The following is a 20,103-nucleotide window of genomic DNA, read 5'->3' as shown; positions in this document are numbered from 1 at the left end:
AATGTAGTATCATGGAATATCGGATTGTAAAGCTAAACTTAATCTACATGTTCATAAGCTCTCTACAATGTAACATAAAGGGCCTAGATGTTTCCATATAGACATCCGCATGTCGTTTCATGTTGACCATAATAGATTTTTTTAAAACATAAAAACATAAACAAATACAAATAATAATAATATATAAACAACACTATAAGCAAAAATAGCAGGGGGCTTTTCTGACAGTCTTTTTAAAAACTATTTAAATAGTAATAATAATACTAATAATTCTGATTCTGATTCTCAACCTGCAGCATCAACGTGTGTAACTCTTATCTTGATGTTACGGTTATAACTAACTAATAATAAACATGTTTTTTCACTGGATTTCTCTCTGAGTGAAGTGTGTGTGTGTGTGTGTGTGTGTGTGTGTGTGTGTGTGTGTGTGTGTGTGTGTGTGTGTGTGTGTGTGTGTGTGTGTGTGTGTGTGTGCGCGCGCGCGCGTGCGTGCGTGCGTGCGTGTGTGTGTGTGTGAAAGATATGAGAGATCTTAGGTTTGGTTGTGTATCAAACAATGCCTTTTAATATAGGCTAGGCAGGACAAATGTAAACATACCGTAAAGGCTGTGTACGCCTTGACCTTTTATTATTGCACACAAAACCCCTAGGCTAACCTAGTAGCAGTTTAGCACAGTATCTTTGTGAAAGACGTGAGAGAGATCTTAGGTTTGGTCATGTGTGCACACAAATAGCACAACCTCCTGCCAACTTTACTTGCGCATAACAACGTACAATACTTGAAAGCGTATGATGACATTACAGCAACAATGTAAGTTCTGCAAACACAGGCTGCGTTCGTACATTCGCTCTGAGAGCGCCGGAGGGCACACTGACTGGGCTCAACGGCATAAAGCGACCAAGTCATTAGATTGGATAAGAGACATGATTCCGTGATCAGATTTCCAGGGCGTATTGACGAGCGCACCCCTCCCTCACGATCGTTGTGATTGATCATCACCATCGTTACAGTCAGAAGGCGGCGGCTCGTTGAACGGATTCGTCTCCGAGCTGATTAAGGACCTTTTCACTGCCGAAGCCATAGACTTAGGCTCCACACAGAGAGAGCATCTGTTTGTTAATCAACAAAGCAGCATATGTATCAGCTGACAGACGTGGCTGTATCTACGGGGGGCTGGCGTGTGTTGTACTTTCCAACTTGACAGTGACTGACACGACAGCGAGTCGCCTGGGTCTGGGTCTGGGCTGGGCGGAGGGAGTGGGCAACCTGCTAGCAAGCTAACTAGCCAGCAATGGTACTGCAGTTGTGCCCAATGCCAGTTTGAATATATTACGTCGCTATCTAGCCTTTACATCCCTGCATAGTTAGCTAAGCTACATTACTAGCCAGGTAAAAGTGATCGTCAATAGAGGAGGACGTTCAGGTAGCTAGCTAGCTTCATGGATGGGTTAGGTTAGGTAGGGTGACTGTCTGTCCGTGGCGTGACGCTGCTGCCTGTTGGTGGTGGTGGTGAAGATGATGATGATGATGTACCCTGTTCAACACACACAGCCCACACTGTTCTCCACGCGCACACACACACACACACACACACACACACACACACACACACACACACACACACACACACAGCTCACACTGTTCTCCGCTACTCGGGCCAGCCAACACAATAAACGCCATGACTAACGTTAGCTAGCCGAGAGATCACTGACACAAATATGTGAACAAAACTCATAATCATTGCACTGAAGTCCGGCTATTCTTCTTGCCTTCCGTCAAAGCATTTCTCACACACACACACACACACACACACACACACACACACACACACACACACACACACACACACACACACACACACACACACACACACACACACACACACGCAGTGACAAGTCGCTAGTAGGTGCGGGTGGGCGATGCGTCTCCGCTTTCTTAGCATTATTAGCAATGATTGGGAAATGTCCAGTTAGCTTATATGTAATGATAAGTGTTCGATCTTACCTGTTTTGTTAGTAGCTTATTCCCAATTGATGCGGTGGCTCTCGTTGTTCAACTAACAGGAGAGAAACACAAACACCCAGACGGGACCGCGCTGAATGACAACTGGGAGGTTTCCTTTCTCTCGCTCCTCCACTTTCCCAGGGGTGCGTTCGTAAATTTGCTCTGAGAGCGCCGGAGCGCACACTGGGTTCGACGTCAAAGGGACCAGGTAATTTGATTGGACAAAAGGCATTCCATGAGTGCTGATCAGATTTCCAGAGGACTTTTACGAACGCAGCCCCAGAGATGACCTATCGTAGCGCATAGGCTACTCAGGGACTGTCTCTACCTGCATATTCCTGCTGAAAACGAAAAATGAAATATATGCACTGTATTTCTGGATATATCCGAATGATAAATGTCTATCATACTTCTAGTTGTATTTCTTAATTCATATGTTTAACCTACTTGGCATATAATCATTTCAAAGAACGAGTGTGCAAACTCAAAATCAAATGCCACTGCGGCTATTCCAGACAAAGTCATCCACAAATATTACAGACGAGAAAGATCAAATCCAAATCCAATACATTAGGTGATAAATGACGATAACGGTCAACAGTTGAGTAATTAGCATAGCTAACAACCATAACAACAGCCACGATTCTCCCTAACAAGAGTCGCAAACATAAATAAAAGCTTAGTTTTGGATGCCATCTGCTGGCAGGTAGTCGACTTCCTATGTTATTTAGTAGGAGACAGACACCCCTCCCCCATACAGTCAGACCTTAGTAAAGTTAGTTTTATATTTGGATATTCGGTTTTCTCTCTTCAGTAGCACTTAATAAACCCAACGTGACATGTCAATGGAAATTATAGGTCATATTCCGAGTCTGGGGAGGATGGTGAAACATTTTTGTTTAGATAGTTTGGAGGTCAGACCACTAACGCTGTAGGTGGTATCCATCTCAAATCATACACGTCAAATAAGCCTTTGGCCACTTTCGACATTTGCATTTCAATAAACTTTTAATGAATTTTGGGTGTAGTTGGGTGAAAGCACATTTCATACAACAGGGGCAATTACAAGTGCTTTACATACATTATTAAAGAAATACAGCAAGAGGCGCATAGTAAGAAAAAAAACCTGCATCATAGTTAAAAGACGATTGGAAAACGCATTGGAAACCGCACTTCCGTCCCCGAATAGAGAGCCGTGGTTATTTCGGGCCGTGCCCGGAGCGCTCCGCCAAAAATAGCGAGGCGCGGCGCTTGGTGGAGGAGTGCGCAAAACCTTCCTTCCCATTGAAAATAACCGAGACACGGCGCTGGGGAATTGAAAAACGAATCCGGTGGACATGGAACCAACCAAATTAGTCAACTGATTTACGGATTTGCACCCTCTCCACGGACATTTTAATTGCAACGCTTGTATGAAGTGATATGAAAAAGGCGGAAATGAGATAAGACACCTGGCTAAACAAACTTCCAGTATTTGGGGATTTCTAATTGGGCCATGGCACTGATTTAGGCTATCCAAGGGAAGTGCTGGGAATGTTGCAGAAAGTACCTTGCAATGTTACCTTACTGGCACCCACGCATGCCTTATGTCTTTTATTATTATTATTATTTATTTTTATTTTTTTACATTTGTGCACAAATCACCCTTGTGATTGGACCAGCCGACAGTATCTTTGGCACACCTGCTATAGATTAACATTTACTTGTTAACATTTCCGCCGCTCAGTAATGCATTTCTGAATGAAAGCCGCATGAGTCATGGTGCAATCGTTATAGCAAAAAAAATGAAGCTCCTATTAATTAGATCTTGGGAGATAGGAATGGAGAGAGGAGGGGGAGGGGGAGACTCACACAATTGACGGAATAATTATCATTACCAAGTGGACAAAAAGTTGCTGAAGTCATCAGTGGGAGATTATGTAAAAGACTGACTCAATGAGTGCCATAGACAGAAAAACAGAATAATCACCTTCCTTTTATCCTTTCATGCAGTGTGGAACATGAGCATGAATGATTAGTCTTGTGTGTCCTGTATGGAGGAATTCAATCTGTCGACCAGCATGTCAGCTCTCTCTGGCTGAGCAACTACCTATTTATTGTTGCACATCCTGTTTCTATGCTTTTGAGATTTTCTTCATACAATGTGTTTGCAATCTTTGCATTGTAGAAGCTATCAATCAGTTGCTTAAGCAGTTTAGTAGGCTAGGCTAGTAGGAGGTGACCACTGGTACTACATCAGGAAAACAGAGAATGAATGAATGAATGAATGAATGGCCTTTATTGTCATTGATATAGTACAGGTACCATACAACGAAATTTGAGAGGGGGGGCTCCCCTGGTGCTAGGAAAAAAAACTAAAAACAAGAAGGGAAAAGAGCTGGTTTACATAAATAAAGGCTATGTACACTATCCACTATACTATACTATACAAATAAAACACTGTGCTGTACTCTATGCTATGCTATACATATCCTAACATTTCCTATCTCTGAACGTTATGTACCCGAGGGTTGTCATATTGCACATAGTGTTATTGCACATTCATTTAAAGTGTCGCAGTTTGCAGGTTTGAAATGTTCACAGTTGTGTTTCAGTATTGCACTTGATTACAATCTAGTAGCTGCCATCAAATTGTCTAGATTGTCCAGGGCCTAGAACCTAGGTCTTTGCTGTGTTCAGGGCCTGAATGGCCCTGGGGTAGAAGCTGAGCTTCAGTCTATTTGTCCTTGCGAACATGGTCCTGAACCGCCTGTCCGAGGGCAGCCGAACAAAGTGTTCGTTCCCAGGGTGGGATGGGTCTCTGGAGATCTTGGAGGCCTTCCTGAGGCAGCGTGTGTTGTACAGCTCTTCCAGAGAGGGGAGGGGGGCGCCGGTGATCTTCTGGGCCGATCTCACGACTCTCTGTAGCGCTTTCCTCTCTGCTGCTGTGCAGCTGGAGAACCACACGCAGATGCAGTAGGTGAGGATGCTCTCCACTGTGCAGCGGTAGAAGGTCACAAGCAGCTCCTGTCTGAGGTGGTATTTCCTGAGGACTCTCAGGAAGTAGAGCCGCTGTTGTGCCTTCTTGATGATGGCTGCTGTGTTGGTCCTCCAGGACAGGTCATCCTGTATGTGCACCCCCAGGAATCGGAGGGTTGAGACTCTCTCCACGCTCCCTCCATCGACGAGCAGGGGCTGGACCTCAGATGTTTTCCTCCTGAAGTCCACGATGATTTCCTGGGTCTTTGACTGGTTCAGCAGCAGGTTGTTAACCTTGCACAGCTTGCCCAGCTGCTCCACCTCATCCCTGTACGCCGCCTCGTCCCCCCCCGAGATGCAGCCCACCACGGTGGTGTCGTCTGCAAACTTTACGATGGAGTTGCTGGGGTGGACGGGGGTGAAGTCGTAGGTGTAGAGGTTGTAGAGGATGGGGCTTAGCACGCAGCCCTGGGGGGACCCAGTGCTGAGTCTGAGGGCTGTGGAGGTGTGGGAGCCCACCCGCACCCTCTGGGGGCGGTCAGACAGGAAGTCCTTGATCCAAGCACAGATAGAGTGTGATAGTCCCAGGTCTAGTAGTTTGGTCACTAGCCTGTCTGGAAGGATGGTGTTGAAGGCAGAGCTGAAGTCCACAAAGAGCAGTCTCGCGTAGCTGTTCCCCCTCTCCAGGTGGGATAGAGTGGAGTGGAGAGTCGTCGCGATGGCGTCCTCTGTGGACCTGTGGGCTCTGTAGGCGAACTGGTATGGATCCAGGTTGGGCGGGAGGCGTGTGACTATGTGGGCCCGGACTAGTTTCTCGAAGCACTTCATGATGATTGGTGTGAGTGCCACCGGGCGGTAGTCGTTTAGGCAGCTCACCGTGCTTTTCTTCGGGACTGGGATGATAGTTGAGGTTTTCAGGCAGGGTGGGATGGTGGCCTGGAACAGGGACTGGTTGAAGATGTTGGTGAAAACCCCGGCCAGCTGGTCGGCGCAGTCCCTCAGCACCCGTCCCAGGACGCCATCCGGCCCTGAGGCTTTTTTGGGGTCCACCGCCTTCAGCACGCGTCTCACTTCATGGTCTGTGAGGGTGAGGCTGCTAAGAGCTGGAGAGAGTGGTGTTTGTGTTGTGGTTACCTCCGTTCGCCCCTCGTCGAACCGGGCGTAGAAGGAGTTCAGCTTTTCCGCCAGCAGGGGCTCTGAAGTTTGTCATGTGCTGAACCCCCTGCCACACCCGCCTGGGGTCGTTGCTCAGGAAGCATTCCTCAATCTTCTCTTGTGGTCTGCCTTGGCCTCCCGGATGCCACGCTTTAGGTTAGCCCTGGTGGTGCTGTACAGCAGTGTGTCCTTCGCTGAGTAGGCGTTGTCCCTCTCCTTGAGACGTTTTTGGACCTTCTCAGTCATCCATGGCTTCGTGTTGGGGTAGACCCGGACACGTTTGTCCACGGTGGCTGAGTTGGTGCAGTTCACTATGTGGTTCAGAACCGACGACGTGAACTGTTCCAGGTCCTCATGCTCATATTCCTGCCATGAGGTGTCATTCAGGCAGATCTGCAGTGGAGCGGACCCTGCTGGCCAGGTTCTGACAGTCTTAGTGGTGATGGGAGCACTTTTCCTCATGGGAGTGTAGGCTGGGATCAGGAGGATTGACACGTGGTCAGACATGCCTAGATGAGCTAGCGGTCTAGCCTTGTAAGCAAGCTTGATGTTGGTGTATACCTTGTCCAGTGTTTTTTCTCCTCTTGTTGCACATTTAACATGCTGATAGAACTTGGGTAGTACTACCTTCAGGTCAGCATGATTAAAGTCTCCCGCTATTATGTGTACTGCCTGTGGGTCCGCGCTCTGTCCACCACTGATGACGTCATGTAGCCGCGCCAATGCTAAGCTAGCATCTGCGCTAGGTGCGATGTAAACAGCTGTTATGTACACCGCGTTGAATTCCCTCGGGAGGTATGTGGGTATGGGTAATTAACATTGACATGGTGGGAGAGGAAAGTACAATAACATTGGTAAGGGAGTGCCGATGTATAACCGATGGTCGGCTAAGGAGCGTCTGGAGATAGTTTCGAGACACACTTTTCCTGATGTATTACCGATGGAGGCCCTCAGAGGCAAAAAAAGGACATTTCGACATAATTGCATCAGAAATTTCTTGTAGCTTTGATGTAGTGACGACCTGAATCTGATCTGTGTGTGCTGTCTGGGAAGTTTCTCATCATGATCTTGGAAGCACACCCAGACAATTATGGTAATATCCAACCAAGGGTAACCTTGACAGTTGACAGTACACAATATCTGTCTAATATGCAATGACAATAAAGTTGAATCTAATCTAATCTAATCTCTAAAACCACTGTTACCCATTCAATTACCGGTCACAACAGATATTGGCAATGGTTAAGTGTTGGTTGGTTAACACACCTGTTCAAATCATGCAAGGGTGCGCTTTAGTGGAGGATTTCTAGAAGTTAAGACTTCTATATACAGTTTCCTGCGTAAGTAATGGGACACTGAAGCATGTATTCTTCTTTTGGCTCCACACTGCAGAAGTTTGGATTTGTTCCACAGTGTCACAAGAGATTGGAGGAAGGTGCTAGAGTGCTAGTGGTAGCGAGGCCAGATGGGTGGCTTTGGAGTTTGTCTGTCAACATGAGGACCAAAGAAGTGTCAATGAAAGCCAAGGAAGACATTATTAGGGTGGAAAATCAGAAACTATCCGAATCAAACTATCAGAAACATAGCCAAAATCTTAGCCTACATGGCCAAAATCAACAGTTCGGAACATAATTCAAAGGAAAAAGAAATAATCACAAATGGGATGGTAGGCCAAGGAAGACATCCACAGTGGATAATCGAAGAATCCTCATCATTATTAAGAAAACCCCCAAAACATTTATTCCACAGATTGGACACTCTCCAAGAGGTAGGTAGTCAATGTGTCAGAGACTAACATCTGCAGAACTAACACCAGCCAAACTACAGATGCTCTCACTGCAAGGTGCAAAATCATTAGTTATCCTCAAAAAGAATGGTCTGGAAAGAGGTCTTGTGGACAGATAAGATACTATTATCATGAGAGTGATGAACGTTTGGAGAAAAAAGGATCTGCCCAAGACTTACAGCATACCCCCTCATCTGTGAAACATGGTGCATGGTGTCCAATGTCCAGATAGAAGCATGAGAATACTTACTTGTGTGTTCTGTCGCTGACCAGCTAATGTCCAGGGACAGAAGGTACCAGTGAGTATGCTGGCACCACTTAGCCTGATTATGTGATATAATGATTATTATTGACGTACGAGGCGTATCATCGACAGGCAATCACATGCACAAACAAACATGTCTGCCCGTCATCCCTGCCTTTCCCTGTCCCCTGCTGTTCTCGCATTAAATTCACTCATTGTGATGTCATATCATTCTGTGTTCTGAGCCTAGGTTCATTAGGGTTCACTGGGTTCCGTTTCTGCCATTGTTAAAACTAAACAAGGATATACTGTGTCTTGAGTTATTTTCCTCTCATCTGTCAGTAGTTAGGAACAGATCTTTTGAAGTACATGGAAGAGATGATAATGGGTGCTGGCATGGCAACTGCACTGCCCTCAACCGCAGAGAGGGATAGAGAGGGTGGTGCGGACAGCCGAGCGCATCTTGTCCTGCAATGTCAGGAACACTTGTGTAATGTGTAATGTGACGTAACACTTGTGTAATGTGACGTAACAATAAAACCTGAAACTTGAAATAATTTGTCTAATACAATGTGAGACACAACTCCTGTAAACGCAAATCATTCATCATATAATAAGCTAAGGCCTATGACCAAGAAAAGAGTTTTAAGCATAGTGTTGCCTTTCATACAGTGGATATCAACATTCAGGGTTACATGTGAAAAAGACCAAAAACAACATGAAAGACATTGTGTAGAAGTTATGTTTACTGTAATGTGGGAGGCTTAGCGATGGTATGATTTTTATAGTCTTGTATTGTGTGCCCGACATAAACAAAACCATCATCATCCTCCGCCATGAATGTGAGAGCAACCAAATGCTCTTCCCAGGAGCGAGGAGTGAGAACTCAGCCCAGTGCTTGGCAGAGAGGGGTGACTGGGGTTACACGTGGGATCAAGGCTTTTCAGATCTCTCAGATCAAAGAGTGTCTTTCTGCTCCCAGCTATCACTGAGATATGAGATGTATTATACAGCACAGTACGTCCTGACTTTCCAACAGAATCTCACAGACTTGAAAAAAAATATGAAAATGTGAACCACTAATGGTATCTATCTATAGTGAGCTGATGAAGCTTTATATAATATTTCACTCAATTGCATCTGAGAGACTCAGGAAGTACAGGATCCTCAGGACCTGTACTAGCATGCTCCAGAACAGCTTCTTTCACAGAGCTATCACTCTGATAAACAACCCCCCCCTTCGCACACTCTGCTGAACAATCCCCCCCCCCCACATGGGGTACATTGACAATGGCTCTCACCCCCCACCCTGGGGTACAATGACTCTCCCTAACACCCCCCCCCCCCCCCCCCCCACCCGCCCCCGCCGCCGGACACTTTGAACAATCCAATTTAGCCTTTGCTAGGATGGTTTTGTAAGTACTCATGTAGTGTAGGAGTGGGAGGCAATTCTGAGTACATGAGCCCTGAGAATAGACGGAATAGAAGGAAATTAATTGAGTCGCCTGCTGAGGCACCGTGTTTTAAAAACAACAACTCATCTTCACTTCTCATGCTGAACACCTGCTACCAGCGTGTCATGTTAGGTCACCTGTTTCCCAGTATGCTGACATTGGCCTTTTGTACTTCCTCTTTAAAACGTCCAAATTACTGCTTTTAAGCTTTCAGCACTGTAAAAAGTAAACCTCATTTGATGGAAAATTACTGTTATTATTGTACATGCTAGTCTGTTAATGGGGCATTCCACTTCATCTATTGGTCATTAGCAAGACATCTATTGGTGCAGCTAGATCAAAAAAATGATCTGTGGTCACATACAATAGTAACTGTTAAACTGAAATGAAGGCCACTTCCTAGTGAAAATGTGAAATTCCATAGATCTTCCATTACTTGTCTAACTGATGTGTATTTATAAGTTGAAGAAGAGTCAATACCAGTACATTACCAGTAGTGGGAAAACGCGCCCGCGCACGCACACACACGCACGCACGCACACACACACACACACACACACACACACACACACACACACACACACGCACACACGCACACACACACACACACACACACACACACACACACACACACACACACACACACACACACACACACACACACACACACACACACACGATCAATCGCGCCACCCAGTCGAACAGCGTAATACAGCCGACAGCAGGGAAGTTTCAGCACCATGGACAGCGCTGTTCAAATCACTGGACAACACTGCAACTGACACCAACTATAATTGATATTCCGGAAATATAGATTTTTGTCATGAGGTTCAGGAACGTAGTGCTTTAGGCTACTGTATACAAGGAGGCAACTTATTTCGTTCCTACATTTGCACAGGGAGTTTCTGTGTGATGCAATGTAAAGAAGAAGTTCGGGAAAACTGCGGAAGTGCTTTGTTTTAAATCTGGTTTCAGATTTGCATAACTGGATTATATGAACGACAGAGCCTCTCTTAACTTTTTTTTTACATCTTCAAGATGGAACCAAATAGTTGAAAATGCTCTTACATAAAAGTACAACAAAACAGAGTAAAAGGACTTTACAATCTGAAGCTGTGACACGGTTACTGATTCATTAGAACTCTGTTCTGAGCTCGGTTCGGCTCCAACTCCTTGTCCTGGATGCTAAGCTCGCAGAAAATTATCCTCAAAATAATGAAGGGGAATTTTGAAGGTTGCAACATTGCAACTTTGAAGGTTATTTCAGTCTGGACTGTATTTTATACACACGTGTACGCACAGGTAAGGAGCCATCCGCAATGTTTTTCATGCGTCAATAATTCCATAAAACAAAAAACATCCTTATTTATCCTATGGCTATCATTCCAAGATCAGATGTATTAATCCTCACTCTAATTTAGAATCATGCTTATTCTTTTCTGGCTCTTTCTTATGGAAATGCATTTTTTTCATCTGTCCTACTCCTAACATTTGCTCATGTCTGTGCTGATGAAACACTATTTTACATTGCGAATAATTGTTTACTGGTACTCAAAATGTTCAAATAGAGGACGCCTGTGGCTAGGGAGGTAGAACCGCCGTCTAATGATCGCAAGGTTCAGTACAACCCAGCAAGCACCGACGGACCTGGACGAATTCGGACCAGCCCGATAACGGCCAGATCACGTAATATCACAAGTTCTAGTTAGTATCTGGCCCAGAATATCACCCCATTTCAACTAAAATATGTTTTTACAGAAAAATAATTTGCCACTGAAATAACTAAATGGTTGTAATCGAGCTTAAAATAAAAACTTTTCCGACCAGCACTTATTGTGTAACATCAGAAACATAATTGGCGCTGATTTACAAGCTGTTTGAAAATGTGTTAACAAAACTCATTTTGATCATTTCTTCAGCTTGAAAGAGAGCAGCATGGACAGACCCTGATAGTGGCCAGATTAAGTCATATCATGACTAGTCCGATCTGACCCAGAATATCACCCTATTTCAACTAAGAAAAATCTTAGGGAAAAAGACTTTACCATTGAGTGTCACAAAACTCATTTTGATAATTTGGCCATCTTGAGAGAGATCAGCACAGACGAATTCGGGCTAGCCCAATAACGGCCAGATCAAGTTATATCACAACTAGTTAGTATCTGGCCCAGAATATCACCCTCTTTCAACTAAAATACATTTTACAGAAAAATACTTTGCCACTGAAATAACCAAATGGTTGTAATCAAGGTTAAAATTAAAAAAATCCGACCAGCACTTATTGTGTAACATCGGAAACATAATTTGTTACAAGCTGTTTGAAAATGTGTTAACAAAAATAATTTTGATCATTTCTTCAGCTTGAAAAAGAGCAGCATGGATGGACCCCAAAAGCGGCCAGATCAAGTCATATCATGACTAGTCAGATGATCTGGCCCAGAATGTCACCCTATTTCAACAAGAACAATTCTTAGTGAAAAACACTTTGCCTGAAAGACTTTCTCATTAACGTTTTCACTAAGAATTTCTTTAGTTGAAATAGGGTGATATTCTGGGCCAGATACTAACTAGTCGTGATATGACTTGATCTGGCCACATTAATGGCAGATTTTTCCAACCAGCACTTTACAGCACTGTGTAATATCGATAACATAATTTGTGCTGATTTACAAGCTGTTTGAAAAAACGAATTTTGATAATTTGTTCAAATTGAAAGAGAGCAGCACAGACAGAGAGAGCAGCCAGATCAAGTCATATCACGACTACTATCTGGCCCAGAATGTCACCCTATTTAAAAATATATATAATTCTGATGAGACACATCAATCGAAAATCGTGTAGAACACAAGTCTTTTTCAAGTGTTTTTCTGTCAAATGTATGTTAGTTGAAATAGGGTGATATTCTGGGCCAGATACTAACTAGTCGTGATATGACTTGAGCTGGCCGTTATTGGGCTGGCCCGAATTCGTCCATTCTGATCTCTCTCAAGCTGAACAAATTATCAAAATGTGTTTTGTGACACTCAATGGCAAGTCTTTTTCCCTAAGATGTTTTCTTAGTTGAAATAGGGTGACATTCTGGGCCAGATCGGACTAGTCATGATATAACTTGATCTGGCCGCTCACGGCCCATCTGTGCTGCTCTCTTTCAAGCTGAACAAATGATCAAAATTAGTTTTGTTAATGTAATCAACATTACAAGTTCAGTCAGGTTGTGTAAAAATGCTGTGCAGGTTCACTTCTACACTGTAAAAATTGTAACAAAGTCGTTCATCCAATACAATAATTGTTATTTAAAACAGTAGACAACTATTGATTTGATTATGAAAATGCTTTTTATTTATTTTTATTTGAGACTACAGTTAGATATCGAAAACTATTGATTTGACTATGTAGACTGTAGAGCAGGGGTCTTCAACCTTTTTCAACCCAAGGACCCCTTGGACGAGAGACAAACAGAACAGGGACCCCCACATGTAATATATATTTTTAAATGTCTCACATTTTAAAGCCTATAATAACTTTTATATTTACTTCATTCACCTTTTCTTTCACCGTATTAACCTATTTATATACTGGGTTATTAGCCTATATGTGTTTATGATTGATAAAACGTTCATGCATAATTATGATTGGTTATTATTATTGTTGTTGTTGATGAGGCTTATATTTTCTATTATTATTATTTTTCAACAATGAAACTTTTAGCTTCAGGAAGCCAGGTATGCCTACCTCAGTGAGATGACTGGCCCTGGTTGGTGGTACACAGCTTGTCTATTCTGGGGGAGATGGAGGTTGTCAGGCAGAGTATCATGTCATCCTCAGACTGCTGTCTGGAACGGTATTTGCTCTTCAGGTAGGTGAGGGAGGAGAATCCACTTTCACAAAGATAAGTTGTTGCAAAAGGCAAGAGGCTCATCGAGAACTGGGTGAGAGGCTGTGACTCGTACACATTATTGTGTGTACTGTCTGTGGTTAGGCAGTGTGCGAATTAAATCACGGTGTGCGGGGGAGCCCAGGGATTAAAGAAAAAAAAAAAAAAATCTCCTGTCGGAAAAATAAAATCTGGCCAAATCAGGGCCGGTGGCTTTCCGTGCGCAAAGCGCGCGTGCGATTTTCCGTTCTACGTTCTAATGCTTTGACTTTTCTTTCGAAAAATGTGAACACATTTCCGCGTTGTTGAAAATCAATGACACATCGCTAGTCAACTAACACGGCTTGTTTTGTGAGCCTGCTAACAATGTAAAGTAGTGTTGTAGTTAAAACCTCTTCTTATCCACCTAATTTTCCTGGTTTTCTGCTCGAAATGACATGCCCACAGTGAATATAGAATATCTCCACAATCACAAGGGCCTTCATAATGATCTTGTTATCAAATGAAAGCTAACACCTGTGGGGTGGCTGTAGAAGTGTCAGAATCAAAATCTATGTTACTGTGTCAGAGCAAATAGAGCTAGAACATTATAAAACATCTCAAATTCAGTCTCCGCCTAAAAAAACAACAGCTTTTACAGTGAATATCACCTTGGAAACCTGATAACCAAGCCCAAATCATCTAGGAATCAGTACTCCAGGGTCTTATTAGTACTTGTGCCAAAGTTGATGCTAGTAATGTGAGCAAATGCAACTTTGTACCTGTTTTAGTACAGGTATGTTTAGGCGGACACCTATATGTTTAGGCCATTTGGAGATATTTTGGCACCATCTTTGACCTTTGACCTTTCTCATGTATCAGATTATTATTTTATTTTTTTGGGTTGGCCGACCAATGGTATGGAAATTTGGCGTTGAAACCGGACATGACACATTCTCCAGTTGGAGAAAACTGGATGTGACTTAGGCCGTGTTTACCGTCTCGGGAAAAAAAATGTGGCATCGTATAGCATGCAAAATTGTGAAAAAAATGTGATATCGATGAAGAGAATTGATCGAGGTAAACTCTTTATATCACTTCGGATGCCCATCTGGGTCCGTGGATAAGACTAGGTAGCAGTCCAATCCATTTCGCTGCTGTATTTTGGCTTGACTAGCGAGTTTGTGTTGTGATTCTCAACAACGTAGTTTCACCCTTTTCCATAGTTTTGAATAATAAATGTGTGGACTGACGATGTAGCGCAGCCTAACTTATTCTAATAATTATTTAACAGGGCATTTAAAGAGGAATGGACAGCGAACTATACGTTCATCCTACCTGGTTTCATCAATGCAAAGCCGTTGTGAGAGACTCGCATTTTCCGTGCTCACAATGAATGTTCCCTTCCACCTATACATGCGAGTCGTCCTTTTCATCAATGAATGTGATAAAGACGGACTAAAGGAATCGATTGGTGCATAAAAACCTTGAGAACTGCCGGATTAAAGTGACGTCCATAATAATAATAAATAATAATAATACATTAGACTTATAGCGCTTTTCTAGACACTCAAAGACGTCCATATCACCAGATAGCCAACAAATAGTGACCGATGGGAGATGCCAGTTTTCTCATTAAGTGAGATTTAATAGCCTAATATTATTTTTTCTATTTTTAATGAATGGCTCATTGTAATTATTATCCCTAGTAATGTAGCGTGTTTGCTCTGTCATTAAATGTTTTTCAGGAGCATATAGGCTAAGCGGATTCAGCTTTTTTTTTTTTTGCGCCGATTTAGTTAGTATGAATGTTTTTCATCAAATTAAACTGCATTTGCTTTGTTACTGTTCACATGTGTGGTGCAGTCACATTCACATAGCCTATAAGTAAACATTAAGTTTGAATTATTTACTGAGCTGGCGTTACTTTTTTCAAACCACTCACCGCATGTCGGCTATTTCAGCACCACGCGTTGTCCACCTACTTATCACTATGAGGGGTTCAGCGTCAGTGCACCCCGCTCTGTTACTGTCGCATAGTTGTAGCCAATAAAGGCCTATATGTAGTATGTATATGTATGCCTTATATATCATTTATATACCTAATACCAACATCAAAATAGATTGTATGCCTCTACAAATCATATTACACCAGGTAAAATCCGTCACAACTTGGAATAAATCCATCGCAATTTGGAATATTTTAGAGCTCCCCCAAAATTTCACAAACCATGTTTCCAGGGGAGCTCATGTCACCACTAGGGGAGCTATAGCTCCCCGAGCTCCCCCTTATTTCGCACCATGCTGGTTAGGTCGATCAGCTGATCTTCCTCAGCGGCTGTCAGGTTTAGGCGTCGGATGCATTGTCTTTGCATGGAAACCGTATCCATGTCTTGTGCTTTCTCCAAGACTCAGTCTCAGAAAAGTACTTCTCAAATTGACTTTCGAGTGCCTCCAAGTGATCAACAATTGCGCATTTCACGTCAGGCGAGGGCACCGCGGAATCCGCGGAAATGCATTGAAATGCGCAGCCAGCTCCGCGCGGTAGCAGAATCTCGTGGATAGCTGTGCGTAATTCAAAGACGCGCGTTATAGCGGCGCATAGAGAAGCAAAGAGGCGGGTTTGTTATTATCAAACTAACTAAATTAGTAACGTTATGCTAGTTATTAATTAACGTTAATTTCGCAATGAAGACCGAACTGCAGCGTTTTAGCCAACACCTAGCTTGCTAGACAGTTATATATATATATATTTTCAGCTGACGTTATGTGAGACTCTAGAATCATGGGCATCATTTATTTTGTAAATAGTTTTTGTCAAAAGTAGCTTATTATTGCCTATTAATGCTTGTACTTTACTCAATATCATTTTTGTTATATATTTTTAATTCTCACTGATTATTTTGGTGAAAAATTGGCGGACCCCCTGCAGTACCTCTGCGGACCCCCTAGGGGTCACGGACCCCCGGTTGAAGACCACTGCTGTAGAGCATTCACAACTTGCTATTTGAATCATAGCAGCCACCGTACTTGCTACTGCGCATCTCAGATCAGATTCCCATCTCAGTATAGTGTTGGTGAGCCCGGCCGTTGTTGTTACAATACTTGTCACTTTATAAAGTATTCCCTCCGTATCGTCATTCAACATGGTGTCAGAAGTAAACGCGGACATAACGGACACATTTTCAAGTTTTAGGTTTTGAAAACGGACATGGAAAATCAATCACCGATTGATGAATCGGTGATTGATTTTCCTTGTCCGTTTTCAAAACTTTAAGCTAACTTTGTAACTTCCGACCGTCTACTCTACAGAGAAATGGCGAGTGTTTGAACAGCAGTATGACATGTTCATTGCAGTGGCACATTTCGACAAGCCAGCCCGCACACAGGCGTATATTCTCCTCAATCTAGCAGGATCAGAAGCTATTGAACGCGAGGGATCATTCGTATACTCTCTGTGTTAACTGTGTGTGTTAACAGTTAAAGCTTTTGAAGTGTTAACGTCTTGTAAATAAAAAGTTCTGTTGACAAAATGTATAAATGTGTAGTTGTATATTTAATAGTAACGTTTGTGTTCATGATTAGATAATTGTTCCAGTTTTTGTAATTGAAAGTTATTGGTAATAATGAAGACATTCCCAGCAAGAACAAAGACGTTATAAAGACGTCACGATGACGCCTTTCAGAGACGTCCAGAACTAGGCCGGATCACATGTTGTTTAGGGGATTCTTTTGACGTCTTTCCAGGACGTAATTTCAACGACTTTTTGGTGACCAGAATACAACCGGCTGTTTTAGGTCACCAAAAAGTAGTTGAACGTCTTTATAACTAGGGATGCACGATATTATCGGCGCCGATAATTATCGGCCCGATATTGGGAAATTAATGTTATTAAATATTTATCAGTTTTATTAAATTTTTGCCGATATAGAGCCGATAATATGAAGCCGGAAATATTTCCGGTTCCGGTTGTCGCGCTGATGATGCTGCGCCTGCGTACAGCCATGCAGTCAATTGGTAAGCTAAGGTAAATAGATAGCCAATGTTAGCTAGTGCTAATAGATAGATAGACTTTATTTGTCATTGTTACAGTACAGGTACCAAACAACGAAATTTAGGAGGGGAGGCTCCCCTGGTGTTTAGGAAAGGAAAAAGAAACACATTTTGGAAAAAGCATAGATGCATAAAATCACAAGAAGGTAAGGAGCTGGTTTACATCAATAGAGGCTATGTACACAATCCACTGTACTATACTGCACAGATAGTCAACTAGGGTTGTCATATTTCACAAGAAAGTATTTTTTCACATTTTTTTAAAGTGTCACAGTTTGCAGGCTTGAAAATGTACATGTTTGTGCCTCAGCACTAGCTGCCATACAATCCGTCCGGACTTGTCCTGGGCCCAGAACTTAGGCCTTTTCTGTGTTCAGGGCCTTGACGGCCCTGTGGTAGAAGCTGTCCTTCAGTCTGTTTGTCTTAGCGGCCGGGGTCCTGTACCTCCTGTTCGAGGGCAGCTTGACAAAGTGTTCGTGCCCAGGGTGGGTCGGGTCCTTGGAGATCTTGGAGGCCCTCCTGAGACAGCGTGTTTTGTACAGCTCCTCCAGAGAGGGGAGGGTGGCGCCGGTGATCCCCTGTGCTGTTCTCACGACTCTCTGTAGATCGCTTCTCTCCGCTGCCGTGCAGCTGTGGTACCAGTTGGAGATGCCGAAGGTGAGGATGCTCTCCACTGCGCCGTGGTAGAAGGCCACCAGCATCTCCTGCTTGCTGTGTTGTTTCTTGAGGCATCTCAGGGTGTATAGCCGCTGTTGTGCCCTCTTGATGGTGCCTTTAGTGTTGTCCTTCCAGGCCAGGTCATCCCGCATGATGTGTCCCAGGAAACGGAGGTTTGAGACCATCTCCACGCTCTCTCCGTCGATGAGCAGGGGCAGGATCTCGGACTTTTCCCTCCTGAAGTCTACGATGAATTCCTGGGTCTTTGACTTGTTTAGCAGCAGGTTGTTTACCTTGCACAGCTTGCTCAATTGCTCTACCTCATCCCTGTACGCCGCCTCGTCCCCCCCCGAGATACATCCCACCACGGTGGTGTCGTCTGCAAACTTTACGAGTAATGTTCACCATCTCTGTAGTCTGCTCTAAAATACGCAATCAAACAGTGCAGGCAACCCATGCTGTTCTGTGAATGAGACGAGCTATTGACTGATGGCTTTCTACTGCCAAATCATATTATTACAGCAAACATGTCGGTAGTTTGGCATCTGTTCTCTGAACAACAAGGAGAGGCTCATTCCGACATTGACTTTTGTTTTCGTTTTCGCGATTTCAAAATAAAAGCGCGAGCTAAGCGTTGTTGAAAATGAATGACACATCGCTAGTCAACTGACAGCTTGTTTTGTGAGCCTGCTAACAATGTAAAGTAGTGTGATAGTGTTGTATATTTCTAACCTGTTGGCTACTAAAATGAAGAATAGTTATTGAGCAGGTTAAGACCATTTATTCAAAATACAAACGTATACAGACATCAAAGATGGACGCTGGTCTGGCAGAGAGAGAGAGGGGGGGAGCAGAGAGAGGGGGAGGGGGACAGAGAGCAGCTGCTGGGTCAGGCACAGAGAGAGAGAGAGAGAGAGAGAGAGAGAGAGAGAGAGAGAGAGAGAGAGAGAGAGAGAGAGAGGGGGGGAGGGGGACAGAGAGAGAGAGAGAGAGCTGCTTGGTCAAGAGGTGAGGGAGAAGAGAGACAGGGCCAGAGCCCACATCCTTACTTATAAACTTGGTCAAGATGCAGTCATAGCCAGTGGTCCTATCAGGTCAGGGGGAGGGGCCAGGAGGTCATAAATACCTTGCCCCACAGTCAGGAGACATTTCCTCATAGCAAACATATAGGCCCATTATTAAGTACAAATAAACTACAATAGTAAACTAGGTAACAATGTAAAGTAGTGTTCTAGTTAACTAGGTAACAATGTAAAGTAGTGTTATAGTTAACTAGGTAACAATGTAAAGTAGTGTTCTAGTTAACTAGGTAACAATGTAAAGTAGTGTTATAGTTAACTAGGTAACAATGTAAAGTAGTGTTCTAGTTAACTAGGTAACAATGTAACGTAGTGTTCTAGTTAACTAGGTAACACTGTAAAGTAGTGTTCTAGTAGGTAACAATGTAAAGTAGTGTTCTAGTTAACTAGGTAACAATGTAAAGTAGTGTTATAGTTAACTAGGTAACAATGTAAAGTAGTGTTCTAGTTAACTAGGTAACAATGTAAAGTAGTGTTATAGTTAACTAGGTAACAATGTAAAGTAGTGTTCTAGTTAACTAGGTAACAATGTAAAGTAGTGTTCTAGTTTAGTTAGTTTATTAGTTTAGTTTATTAGTTTATTATATCGAGGACAATCCTAGTACATGAACCATATAAAATATAGTAAAAAAGGCAGCGTTAGCCTAGTCGGCTAATTTTCAGCTGAAGTCCCCGGCCAGTTGCAACATGGCATCCTGAAAAGTAACGTCATTAGTTAAAATAAAACATTTAAAAATTCTAAGAACACGTGGCTGAGACAAGGTACCCCAACATCACACTTGACAAAAAACACACGTAAGCAAGCTGAGGTGATTGAAGGGGCTACAACAAACACCACATACACACTTATGGGGGCAG

At 43.2% G+C, this 20,103-nt stretch overlaps 1 protein-coding gene across 1 annotated transcript in view; it reads left to right on the top strand.

Moving 5' to 3' along the window:
• Nucleotides 1–10,817: 10,817 nt before the first annotated feature.
• Nucleotides 10,818–20,103, top strand: part of LOC308154038 (parathyroid hormone 2 receptor-like) — a gene marked incomplete at both ends in the record, with an annotated part of 32,313 nt that continues 23,027 nt past the window's right edge. The window contains one exon of the mRNA XM_080527218.1: nucleotides 10,818–10,904. Within this exon, the coding sequence (XP_080383344.1) occupies nucleotides 10,818–10,904 (87 nt within the window). The remainder of the gene's footprint in view (nucleotides 10,905–20,103) is intronic.

Source organism: Nansenia antarctica, assembly GCF_963989245.1.
Source record: "Nansenia antarctica genome assembly, chromosome: 3".
Taxonomy (NCBI): Eukaryota; Metazoa; Chordata; class Actinopteri; order Argentiniformes; family Microstomatidae; genus Nansenia; species Nansenia antarctica.
Note: the sequence above shows the minus strand (reverse complement) of the source record. Positions and strands in the feature narration are given on the sequence as shown.